The sequence below is a fragment of the Microcaecilia unicolor genome, chromosome 10 (genome assembly GCF_901765095.1).
Source record: "Microcaecilia unicolor chromosome 10, aMicUni1.1, whole genome shotgun sequence".
Taxonomy (NCBI): Eukaryota; Metazoa; Chordata; class Amphibia; order Gymnophiona; family Siphonopidae; genus Microcaecilia; species Microcaecilia unicolor.
In genome coordinates this window covers 35,734,807-35,745,655 of record NC_044040.1, presented here as the reverse complement: position 1 = coordinate 35,745,655, position 10,849 = coordinate 35,734,807, and the positions used below count along the sequence as shown (strand labels likewise).

The window sequence follows — 10,849 nt, the reverse complement described above, 5'->3', positions numbered from 1 at the left end:
ATTTCAAAGGTCTTACGTTCCTGTATTGTTTTAAAATTACCTTTAGTGTGGCTTAGTAAACAGGGCCCTTACTGTAATCCACTTAGAACTTACTGTGGCTTTAGCGGAATATAAGTTATGTTATGCTGTGTTATCTCTCCAGTGGTTATCTGGTCAGTTTGGGTACCTTTCTGGCATTTAGGGCCCTGTTTACTAAGACATGCTCGCGTTTTTAGTGTGCACCCAACGCAACAGACACCCATATATTCCTATGAGTGTCTTTAGTGTTTAGCGCACGCTAAAAACACTAGCGCACCCTTAGCACTGCTTAGTAAATAGGCCCCTTAGTCGTTATTGAAACAGGTCTAGCCAAAAACTTTTCTATTTTTTGCCCTGTACATTTTTACAATGTTCTATTATCGCAGGAAAACATCCAGATTGAAAACCCGCTCTAACCCCACCCAAAACATGCTTCCAACACATCTCCTTGAGATTTAGATGAACTAGATAGAAAAAGTCCTAAAAGTAAGTTTTGAAAATAGCGATTTGGATGTTTTTATGAAAAAAAAAGTCCATCTGCCATTTTTTGGATGTTTCTCCGTTTTGAAAATGAGCCTTATAAATGGGGCATTTTCAATGACGTCTAACTTGGACTTTGGATGTTTACGTTAAAATTCCCAAATCTGAATAGGATATATGGCCATTTTCGAAACAGCAAAACATCTATTTTTTTTCTTGAAAACACTATTTGTAACAAGGTTTTGTTCTCTGTGCATTTATTTTTCTCAGGCAATTAAAAAAAAAAGTAAGTGAAAAACAAGCCATTGGGATGTAGGAGGGGCCAGCATTTTTAGCAGGCTGGTCCCCAATACATCCTGGAAGAGCAATGGGGTACCCTAAGGGGCACTGCTGTGGACTTCATATAAATGCTCCCAATTACACATCTCACCGTTGTTCCCTTATCTTGCCTGCTGAGGCCTCCAAAACCCACTACCCCCAACTGTACACCACTACAATAGCCCTTATGGGTGACACTCAGATGACATCCTCCAGGCTTCCCGTGGCTTGACACCACTGGGAAGCTAGAGTCCACTGTGCCGTTCTCATGTGAAGATGTGTCATAGGTGTTACATGGACAGTGGAGGCCATGTGGCACATCAGCCACAACATCTACTGAGCTGTTACCTGTTGGCTGGCTTGAACTTGAATGGCAAGGGCGACAAGAGTGTCTGCTCTTGTCACAGGGAGAAAAGCTTGTGCCCGCTATGTATTGAGCAGGGCGCCAATGAACTCCAATTGCAGAACAGGGCGCAGATGGGACTTGGGGTAGTTTAAAAACAAACCTTTGTAGCTCTAACACCCGAATAGTCCTCAGCATGGACTCCTGAGCACCGTCCTTCGATGTGCTTTTCACTTGATGAAAACCCTGGGAGCCAACGCAAGGCCAAAAGGCAACATGCGGTACTGGAAGTAATGTCTCCCCAGCCAAAAGATGCTTCCTGTGACCTGGAAGTATTAAGATGTGAGTATAAGCATCCTTTAAGTCCAGAGAGCATAGCCAATTGTTTCGCTGAATTATAGGGTGAAGGGTGCCCTGGGAAACCATCCTGAATTTGTTCAGGACTCTCATGTCTACAATGGGACACATCCCCCTGTTTTCTTTTGCACAAGGATGGAACCTGGAATAGAATCCCTTCCTTTATTCCCCCCTAATGGAATGGGTTCGACCACATGGGCTTTTAGAAGGGTGGAGAGCTCTGCAAGTACCCACCTGTGCTGAGAGCTGAAATGATGTACTCTCTGTGGGCAATCTGGTGGCCTCTGCCACCAATGCAGGGCTTACCAAGACAGACTTTTTGCACAACCCACTGGCTGGAGGTTACAAGTAGCCATCTTTTCTGAAAAAACTTCAGCCTCCCCTAATCGGCAAGTCTTCTGGGATGGTCACTTTTACTGCAGCTATGCTTTGCTAGAGCCAGTAAAAAGCTTGCCCCCTGCTTTGACTGGGGAGCTTTGTGGGTCTTAGGTGCACGCTGAGAATGAGCACACTGGGGGGGGTTGACTTTGAGCCTGCTGAGGCTGGCAAGAAGTGGTGTACCTATGCCTCTGCAAGTAGTAAGTACTCCTCTTTGACTAGAACCAGTCTAAAGCAAACTTTAATAACAGGTAAGCTTTTGCATCCTCTAAATCCGATGGAAGCAAGAATGGCCCCTTTGGCCCCCTTACAGTTGAGGGCCTGCCCTATTGTTCCAATGGTCAGTCTTCCCTAGCTCTGTGCCATATAGATGCTACGTTGTTGGTGCACATACGTTTATGCAAAATTTTTATAAAAGGCCTTTTTCAATAAATAATTATAACTAGCTATCGAACACTATACTCCTATCGTGGAGTACAGTGCATGCAATCAGTAATCGATTTTTAATTGACATAACTAAGTTATAAGAACACTGAGATGTTTTTTTTTTCTCCGATGAATTTGGGTCTTCACAAGTCTGTTTAAAACCATTAATAGAGTTCCAACAGTTGTTCTGCATGGAAAGGCTTATATATTGAAAGCTCATCTAGCACGTTAAAAAAGCTAGAACCTAATCTAGACGTTCCCGAAAAAAGCAGAGGGCTTGAGACTGAGAGCTTCCCTGACCTCGGGGGGTGGGGGTGGGCACAGGCAGGCGCACGCGCCGCGCACACACACACGATTAGTGCACATGATCCTGTTTCCCACAAATCGAATCTCCCCGCCTTTTCCCAAAAATCGAAACTGCAGACAGTCAGAGTGCTGACTGAAGCAGCTTCGTTTCTACAGAAACCGCCCGTGACGACGCATCTCCACGCCCCTTAGCTCTTTCTCAGACTTCAGCTTCGCGTGCCCGCCCCGCACGTACGCTCCAGCTCGCACGCCTCGGCTCACCTGCTGTCTGACTGTGCCCGCCTTTTGGCGGTGACGTCACAAACCAGGGCCTCGCCTTCCGTCGAGCTCAGGAGGGAGGGCGTTCTTCCGAGCTTGCCTCATAGATCGTCGCTGCCCCCGCTGACGTCAGAGGAACCGCCCCTCCCCTCCCCACAATCCGCCCCTGGTACTGTGTACGGCGGCGGGGAGAGCAGAAGGTTTTAAGCTGCGACTGAGAGTCCACTCACTGCTGGCGTACCGAATGCGAAGATGGAGTGCGGCGAAGTCGAATTTAATATCTTGCTGGCCACCGACTCGTACAAGGTGAGAGGAGTGGGGGCGGGTAGGATGGTGCTGCTGGGGAACTGAGCTGTCTGCCGGTGACAGGAGGGCTTCTCCCGGTGTGGAGCTGGAAGGTACCAGGCCGGAGGGTCCTGGGGAGAGGGTCAGAGTCCCCTGGGGAGTGTACTTGACGCTTGCTCTCCGTCTGACCGTAGGAGGGGTGGGCACAGTTGTGGCAGCCCCCGTGCTCTGTCACTGTATAGCCCTGGCTGTTATTGAAGGTCAGTGTGGGAGAGGGCAGGGCAGGCGACGGTGCTGCTGACCCCCTTCGGCGGGGGCGCGAGCAGGAGGCAGGTCTTTCTGTTATGTTATGCTGCACAGGGTGTTGGGGGGAAACCATGATTTTTCAACTGCATTTCAATTTATGCTAGACTAGCTGTAGTCATCTTTAATAATTCTGTACCATCTGTATTGCTCCCACCTCAAGCGGTGGAGTTTTTTTTCTCTGAGCACAGGGGAGACCTGAGGACCCTCGTGTTGAATCCCCCCCCCCCCCCCCATGCTGGCCGCTTTCGTGTCTCTTCGACCTCCAGGTTGTATTCTGCTATATATAGGCTTTCTGTGCTCGCTGCAAAACTTTGCACTTAAGGTCAGAGGAGGAGGGAGAAGGAAGTGGAGCCCAGTGGTCGGGTTGCATTGGCGCCGGCAGCCTACAGTAATTCTGCTGGAAGCGAAGTGGAATAGAAAGTGAAACTGGAGGTAGTAGTGAGAGGGGCTGGAAAGTAGAGCCTGCCTGGGGCTTTCGCATAACGGACGCAAAAGCTGATAGCATGCCTACAAAAGTGGGCGATCCTCTGATTATTCTGTTTGCTTTCTGCACTTCTGAAACCGAACTCTGTGCTACAATGTGGGTATTTAATACCCATCTGGGTTCTGGAGAAAACTTTCAATTTGACGAGCAAAGGAACTCAACTTCTTGTTTATTCAGTGGCCATAACTGAAGAAGGTGCCTATGTGGGCTGAAACTTTTTTGGATAGTTCTTAAAACTTACCCAGAGCAAAGTATTGAAAGATAGATACAAAATTAAATACTTTTATGCTTTGCAGCATATAAAATGTAAAAGTAAATATACTTGCTGTCTGTGAGCAAACAATCTCTCTAAAGAAGGAATTGAAAGTCACAAAATACAGTATGCAGGAAAGAAAGGGTGAATGTATCTGATGAATTTATTTCTATTTATAAACAACTCTCTAAAGATTTTTAGACGCTGCTGCAGTGTGCGATTAATGAGCAGCTATGAGCTCTTTAGGGGTTGCATAATACAGAAAGGGGTTTAGTGATAAAATTAGCTTGTATGGTAGACATCGGCATATAGTATACTAAAATGCATGGTAAATAGGCTATTAGCTAATCAGCTTCAATGCATTGCTGCAAATAGCCTTTATGTTAATGTCTGCAGTGCAATTCAACTGGTGTAGAAGGTTTAGGGAGAGTGCCTCGACCCAAGCGCCCTGCCCCGGTAGCTTTCTACATTGTGCCTGTCACGAAATGCATAGCACCCACCTGGGGTTAACCCTGCGGCCACTTGGACGGTCTGTCCCAGCAGTGCTCAGGCCCGCCTGCACCTTGGCATGTGCGCTACACTGCACCCTCCTCCCATCAATTGGGTCTCGCTTGCCTCTGGGCTAGTCTCTCAGTCTAAACACTTTGTTTCTACCTGGGGAGTTTTAGGAAAATAATTGCTCACAGTTCTTTAATGGGGCCTCAGGGCAGAGATATTTGTCTCTCCACTTCCTATCTGAGACTAAAGAAAATCCAGTACCTCCTGGCTGGATTTGGAACTCCAGGGCCAATCAGAGCCCGTAACACCAGCTTTGAAAGTATCTGGCCAATGGCACTACAGGCTGCCTTTCGACAGTGCTAAACAGAAAAAGAAAACAGCTTTTTCTGCAACAGCTTTAAGACAAAGAATAAACACCAACTGCTGACCAAACAAGAGAAATATGTTATGAAATTATTAATACAATTCACAGGCTTGAAAAGCCCCTGTTTAGCCAGTACCCATTCCTCCACCCCTGAAATGATATGAGCTCTTACTGCGGCTCCCCCCCACCCCCGAAACATAACCAAAAATCCTTAGTCTAGTGGCTCCCCCTTCCTTCCCTCTGACGCACACACACTACATATATATGGTGTCTGAGCTCCTCTCCCTTCCCTCTGACCTGACCACCTGTCCCCGATTTAAAGAAAATGAATCCCCCACACCCCGGACCTCTGTATCTTAAGAGGTGCATTAATGTATCAACTGTGTGACTGTGTATTGTGCCAACATATGAGTGTTATATTGGAGTGTATAATTTTTTATGACGCTATGGAGATTTGGGGGGGTGGGGTGTTCAAGGGTGGACTAGCATTGTGAAGTTTCCAAAAATAAATAAAATACTATTTCAGCTGACACGGCATTGCCAAACTAGGACATTTTCTAGGATGAATTCTTATATATATATATATATATATATATATATATATGAGACTCTTATTCATGTATATTCCCTATTTTGCAAGTTTCAGGATTTTTGTAAGGTCTTACTGAGGTTTTTCTTTGATACAGGTTACACATTATAAGCAGTATCCACCCAATACAAGCAAAGTTTATTCCTACTTTGAATGCAGAGAGAAAAAGACTGAAAACTCCAAATTCAGGAAAGTGAAATATGAAGAAACCGTCTTTTATGGTTTGCAGTACATACTTAATAAGTACTTAAAAGGTATTGCTTTGTGATTAGTTTTTCAAATATTAAGATACTGTAACAGTGAAACCTGGCTAAATTTAGGGCCCTATTTACAAAGGCATGCTAGTGTTTTTAGTGTGCGCTAACCGTGTAGACATCTACTCAGCATGCACTAAAAACGCTAGCGTGCCTTTGTAAACAGGACCTTTATTTTGTTTTTATTCAGTTATGATTTGATGTGCTGCAAAGTAAACCATAGTTCATAATATAGAATTTTTTAATGGCTGGTTTCTAGTCAGTTTCAATTTCTGCTGTAAAAGTAGTACAGTAATTAAGATGTAGAATGCAAAAGATGTACATTTATGGGCAGTGAAGTCTGTTTCATATGTCTAGCGCAATCAGCTGAATCTTAGCTTACGCCATACATTCTTATGACAGAAAAGGATAAATCAAGTTTTTACAAACCACACTGTGTGAATGTCATTCAGAAGGCTTATCTGGTGCCTGTACATGTAAATTGAACACGCATGTAAATGGTAATTTCAGAATGCTGATTTATATAGGATTCAAATTGAAAAGGGGTATATTTAGGGCATGTCAACAATAATTGTGGCGTTTTTCCTTTTACAGTGCAGTACACATAGTTTAAAAACATTCCCAATAGGCTTTTGCACCTCCTCTGAAGCATGTATAAGTTTCAAACCCTTGCTCAAATGAGCACCTTGCAGATGGAAGGTAGCCCCACGGTACATTATTCAGCGTTTTAGTGTAAAACATTTTTTCCTTTCAGGGATTTGTTCACTAATTGGTAGCATTTATTGGTATAGCTTTTTTTTTTTTTTAAATACAGATCTTCTATGTATAATAATTGTATCTAAAGGTGCCAAATTGCCATCCCTGTGTATTTGCTGATATTTACCTGTAGAACTTGCTAAGTGATGTTGCTTTTTCTTACTTGTCACTCTTTTTTGAAAATTGGTGTTCCTACTATATGGACTGGTAAATATGTATTTGTTGCTGTCCTTAATATGCATTTTATAAAGGTTCCACATTCAGTACAGGTTTGGTTTTTTAAAATAAAATACTCTGTGAACTGTGAATGTCCTGACCTGGCTGTCCCAATTCCTGCTTTAACATCCTATGTAAACTACAGCCTTTGTATGTTTCAAACTCTGACCTAAAAATCCCTACTGATTACAGATTTTCCATAAAATGAAGAACGCACAGTGGTTTCCAGGACTTATGGCGTCTGGTGCAGAGGAGACCTTTGTTTCCATTAAGAAATTGAAAAAAAAAGAGATGAGATAAAGGGGGGAAACAATAAAACAAAAGTTTTAAACCCTATAAAATCATAATATTCAGTTCTGTAAAAATTCCAAGTACTATTTGTTTTCTCAGTTTAATTACTGCTGTTGAGTCTTCATTTATAACTACAGTACTTGGGGATTGCTTTTCCATATTGTCCCTCTCCCAACTCACCAGTCCAGTCATTATGAAGACCTCTATACACATGTGTTCCTCCTAAAACCCTGCATCATGAATTCTAAATCTGGCCAACAAGTGCCATTGTTTCACAGTGAGCCCCCACCCCAGGTAGAGGAAGAACTGATCCAAGAAAGAATTCAAGCTACTGCTACAGAGGTCCTGAGCCAGCTTAGTATTTTTTATTTTTATTTTTTGTTACATTTGTACCCTGCACTTTCCCACTCATTGCAGGCTCAATGCGGCTTACATGGAGCAATGGAGGGTTAAGTGACTTGCCCAGAGTCACGCTGCCTGTGCCTGAAGTAGGAATCGTTCCACTAGCAACATTCCATGTAGAAGTCGGCCCTTGCAGATCACCAATGTGGCCGCGCAGGCGTCTGCTTCTGTGAGTCTGACGTCCTGCACGTACGTGCAGGACGTCAGACTCACAGAAACAGAAGCCTGCGCAGCCTTCTACATGGAATGTTGCTAGTGGAATAGCAACATTCCATGTAGAATCTCCAATAGTAGCAACATTCCATGTAGAATCTCCAATAGTATCTATTTTATTTTTGTTACATTTGTACCCCGCGCTTTCCCACTCATGGCAGGCTCAATGCGGCTTACATGGGTCAATGGAGGGTTAAGTGACTTGCCCAGAGTCACAAGGAGCTGCCTGTGCCTGAAGTGGGAATCGAGCTCAGTTCCTCAGGACCAAAGTCCACCACCCTAACCACTAGGCCACTCCTCCATCCTCATTAATGCACAAGAGTTGGTACTAATAAGAGAAAACTACATCAAAGATGAAACACTACTGGATATTGTATAGTACTTTGCAGGTTCAAAGTATGCTCAAAGTTAAAAAGATTAATTTGTGTGCAGAACTACAACTATTTTTCCATTTTAACACCTTAAAAGTGCTGCAGGTAAAAAAAAAAAAAAAAGCCCAGTGTAATCTTATTCTGCTAAATTGGAGGACCTTAGTGGTGGTGACCAGATACTTTGCTGGGGCTTGCATAGTACCCTTGTTTGGGTCTACTTTGAAAATTTACATATTGCTTTTTTTTTTTTAAATATATATAGGACTAATATACAATATGACAAGCCTTCAAGAGTTATTCTTTTCAACATTTTGTTGAAGAAACAATGTATTAACTATAGCTTTTGTTGACTCTTATTTCCACAAATCCAGGTGGATTAAAATTTTTTTTTTGTTACATTTGTACCCCGCGCTTTCCCACTCATGGCAGGTTCAATGCGGCTTACATATTGTATACAGGTACTTATTTTTACCTGGGGCAATGGAGGGTTAAGTGACTTGCCCAGAGTCACAAGGACCTGCCTGTGCCTGAAGTGGGAATCGAACTCAGTTCCTTAGTTCCCCAGGACCAAAGTCTATCACCCTAACCACTAGGCCACTCCTCCACTTAATAAGGCTACTGGATGGTTTAGCACAGGGAAAATCAGTGTTGTCTAGAATAGGCTAATCTTTGTCGCTGATTGGGCAGTGGGGATTGTAATGGGAGGTCTGAGGAGTAGCCTTGTGGATAGTGTAGTGGACATTAAACCAAGAAACCTGGGTTCTAATCCCACTTTTTACCATGAGTATTTTGGTCAATTGCGGTCACCTTATCTGAAAAAAAGATATAGTGGAATTAGAAAAGATTCAGAGAAGAGCGACCAAATTGATAAAGGGGATGGAACTCATCCCACATGAGGAAAGGTTTAAAAGGTTAGGGCTCTTCAGCTTGAAAAAGAGATGGCTGGGGGGGGGGGGGGGGGGTATGATTGAGGTCTGTAAAATCCTGAATAGTGTAGAATTGGTAAATGTGAATCGATTTTTTTTTTTTTCACTCCTTCAAAAAGTACAAAAACTAGAGAACACTCAATGAAATAACATGGAGATCATTTTTAAACAAAGTGGAGGAAATAATTTGTCATGCAAATAATAGTTAAGCTCTGGAACTTGCTGCCAGAGGATGTGGTAATGACGGTTAATGTATCTAGGCTTTAAAAAGGTTTGGACAAGTTCCTGGAGGAAAAGTCCATAGTCCGCTATTCAGAAAGACGTGGAGGAAGCCACTACTTACCCTTGGTTTGGTAGCATGGAATGTTTCTGCCAGGTTCTTGTGACCTGCATTGGCCACTGCTGGAAGCAGGATACTGGGCTAGATGGACCATTGGTCTGACCCAGTATGTCTATTCTTGTTCTTATGTCTAAAGAGTTTAATTTTCTTGATGTCTTTTTTTCTATTTACTGATTCTTTTCATTGGGTATCAGAGAAATGGCTAATATAGAAGTAGATTCAAACCTAAAGATATGTTTAGAGGTAATCTCCTTATAAATCAAACTTAAAATATAGAAAATCAGGAGATATCAAATGAAGAGCATCTATGCATCCGATTATGAAGACAAACTTAATGTCGTTACTGAGGAAAAGGCCTCGAGAAGCCCCCAGCCTAGATGTTAGCTTCGGGGACTGGACTTGCTCATCATCGGCCAAAAAACCTCTTTTTATAGCTCATGTATTTTTAGTAACCTGTCTGTAATAGTAAAATAATTAGCAAAAGTCACTTAGCTTTATAAGTTATTTTCTGTTAGTGTGGGTCTTTCTTACACCACGACCAACGACTTTTGCTAATTATCTGCAGCTGCAAAGAACAAACTATTAAGAAACTCCAAACAGCCCAGAATACCGCCGCCAGACTCATATTTGGAAAACCAAAATATGAAAGTGCAAAACCCTTAAGAGAAAAACTTCACTGGCTCCCACTTAAGGAACGTACCGCATTCAAGATCTGCACGATTGTACACAAAATCATACATGGTGACGCCCCTACCTATATGCAAAACCTCGTGGACTTACCTCCTAGAAATGCCAAAAGATCTTCCCGCAGATTTCTTGATCTACACTACCCCAGCTGTAAAGGACTAAAATGCAAGCTAATACATGCGACTATCTTCTCTTACATGAGCACGTAGTTGTGGAATGCGCTACCAACTGACCTGAAAACAATCGACGACATATCTAACTTTCGTAAATCTCTGAAGACACATCTCTTCAACAAGGCCTACAAAGAGAACCCAAAACTTAACTTTGCCACCTCGCTAACACCACCCCAAACCTGAAAGTCATCTTTCTATACCTATCTGCTTAGATCCTCCTTTCCATCCCTAATCTTCTTGTATCACCAATTGTATCTGTTATCCTGGAATGGCGATGCCATAACAGGTCTCTGTAAGCCACATTGAGCCTGCAAATAGGTGGGAAAATGTGGGATACAAATGCAATAAATAATAAAAATAATAATAATATAGAAGTAGAACAGTGGAGACCAGTATCTGTAGACTTCTGTCATGCATTTTCAATATAGCTTTCAGGATATCCCATATGGTTTCAGTGTACCCTAGGGCAGAGTTGAAAATCACTGACCAGAATACAGTATTTGTTTTGCTTTGCATGTGCAACTTTTAGTTGTTTTTAATAAGAGAAAAAACCTTAT

At 42.8% G+C, this 10,849-nt stretch overlaps 1 protein-coding gene across 1 annotated transcript in view; it reads left to right on the top strand.

The window, feature by feature from the left end:
- Positions 1-3,034: 3,034 nt before the first annotated feature.
- The window catches only part of NAMPT (nicotinamide phosphoribosyltransferase), a 44,769-nt gene continuing 36,954 nt past the window's right edge, over positions 3,035-10,849 (top strand). Inside the window, exons 1-2 of the mRNA XM_030215941.1 lie at positions 3,035-3,190; positions 5,761-5,917. Coding sequence (XP_030071801.1) covers positions 3,137-3,190; positions 5,761-5,917 — 211 coding nt within the window. The 5' untranslated portion in view covers positions 3,035-3,136. The remainder of the gene's footprint in view (positions 3,191-5,760; positions 5,918-10,849) is intronic.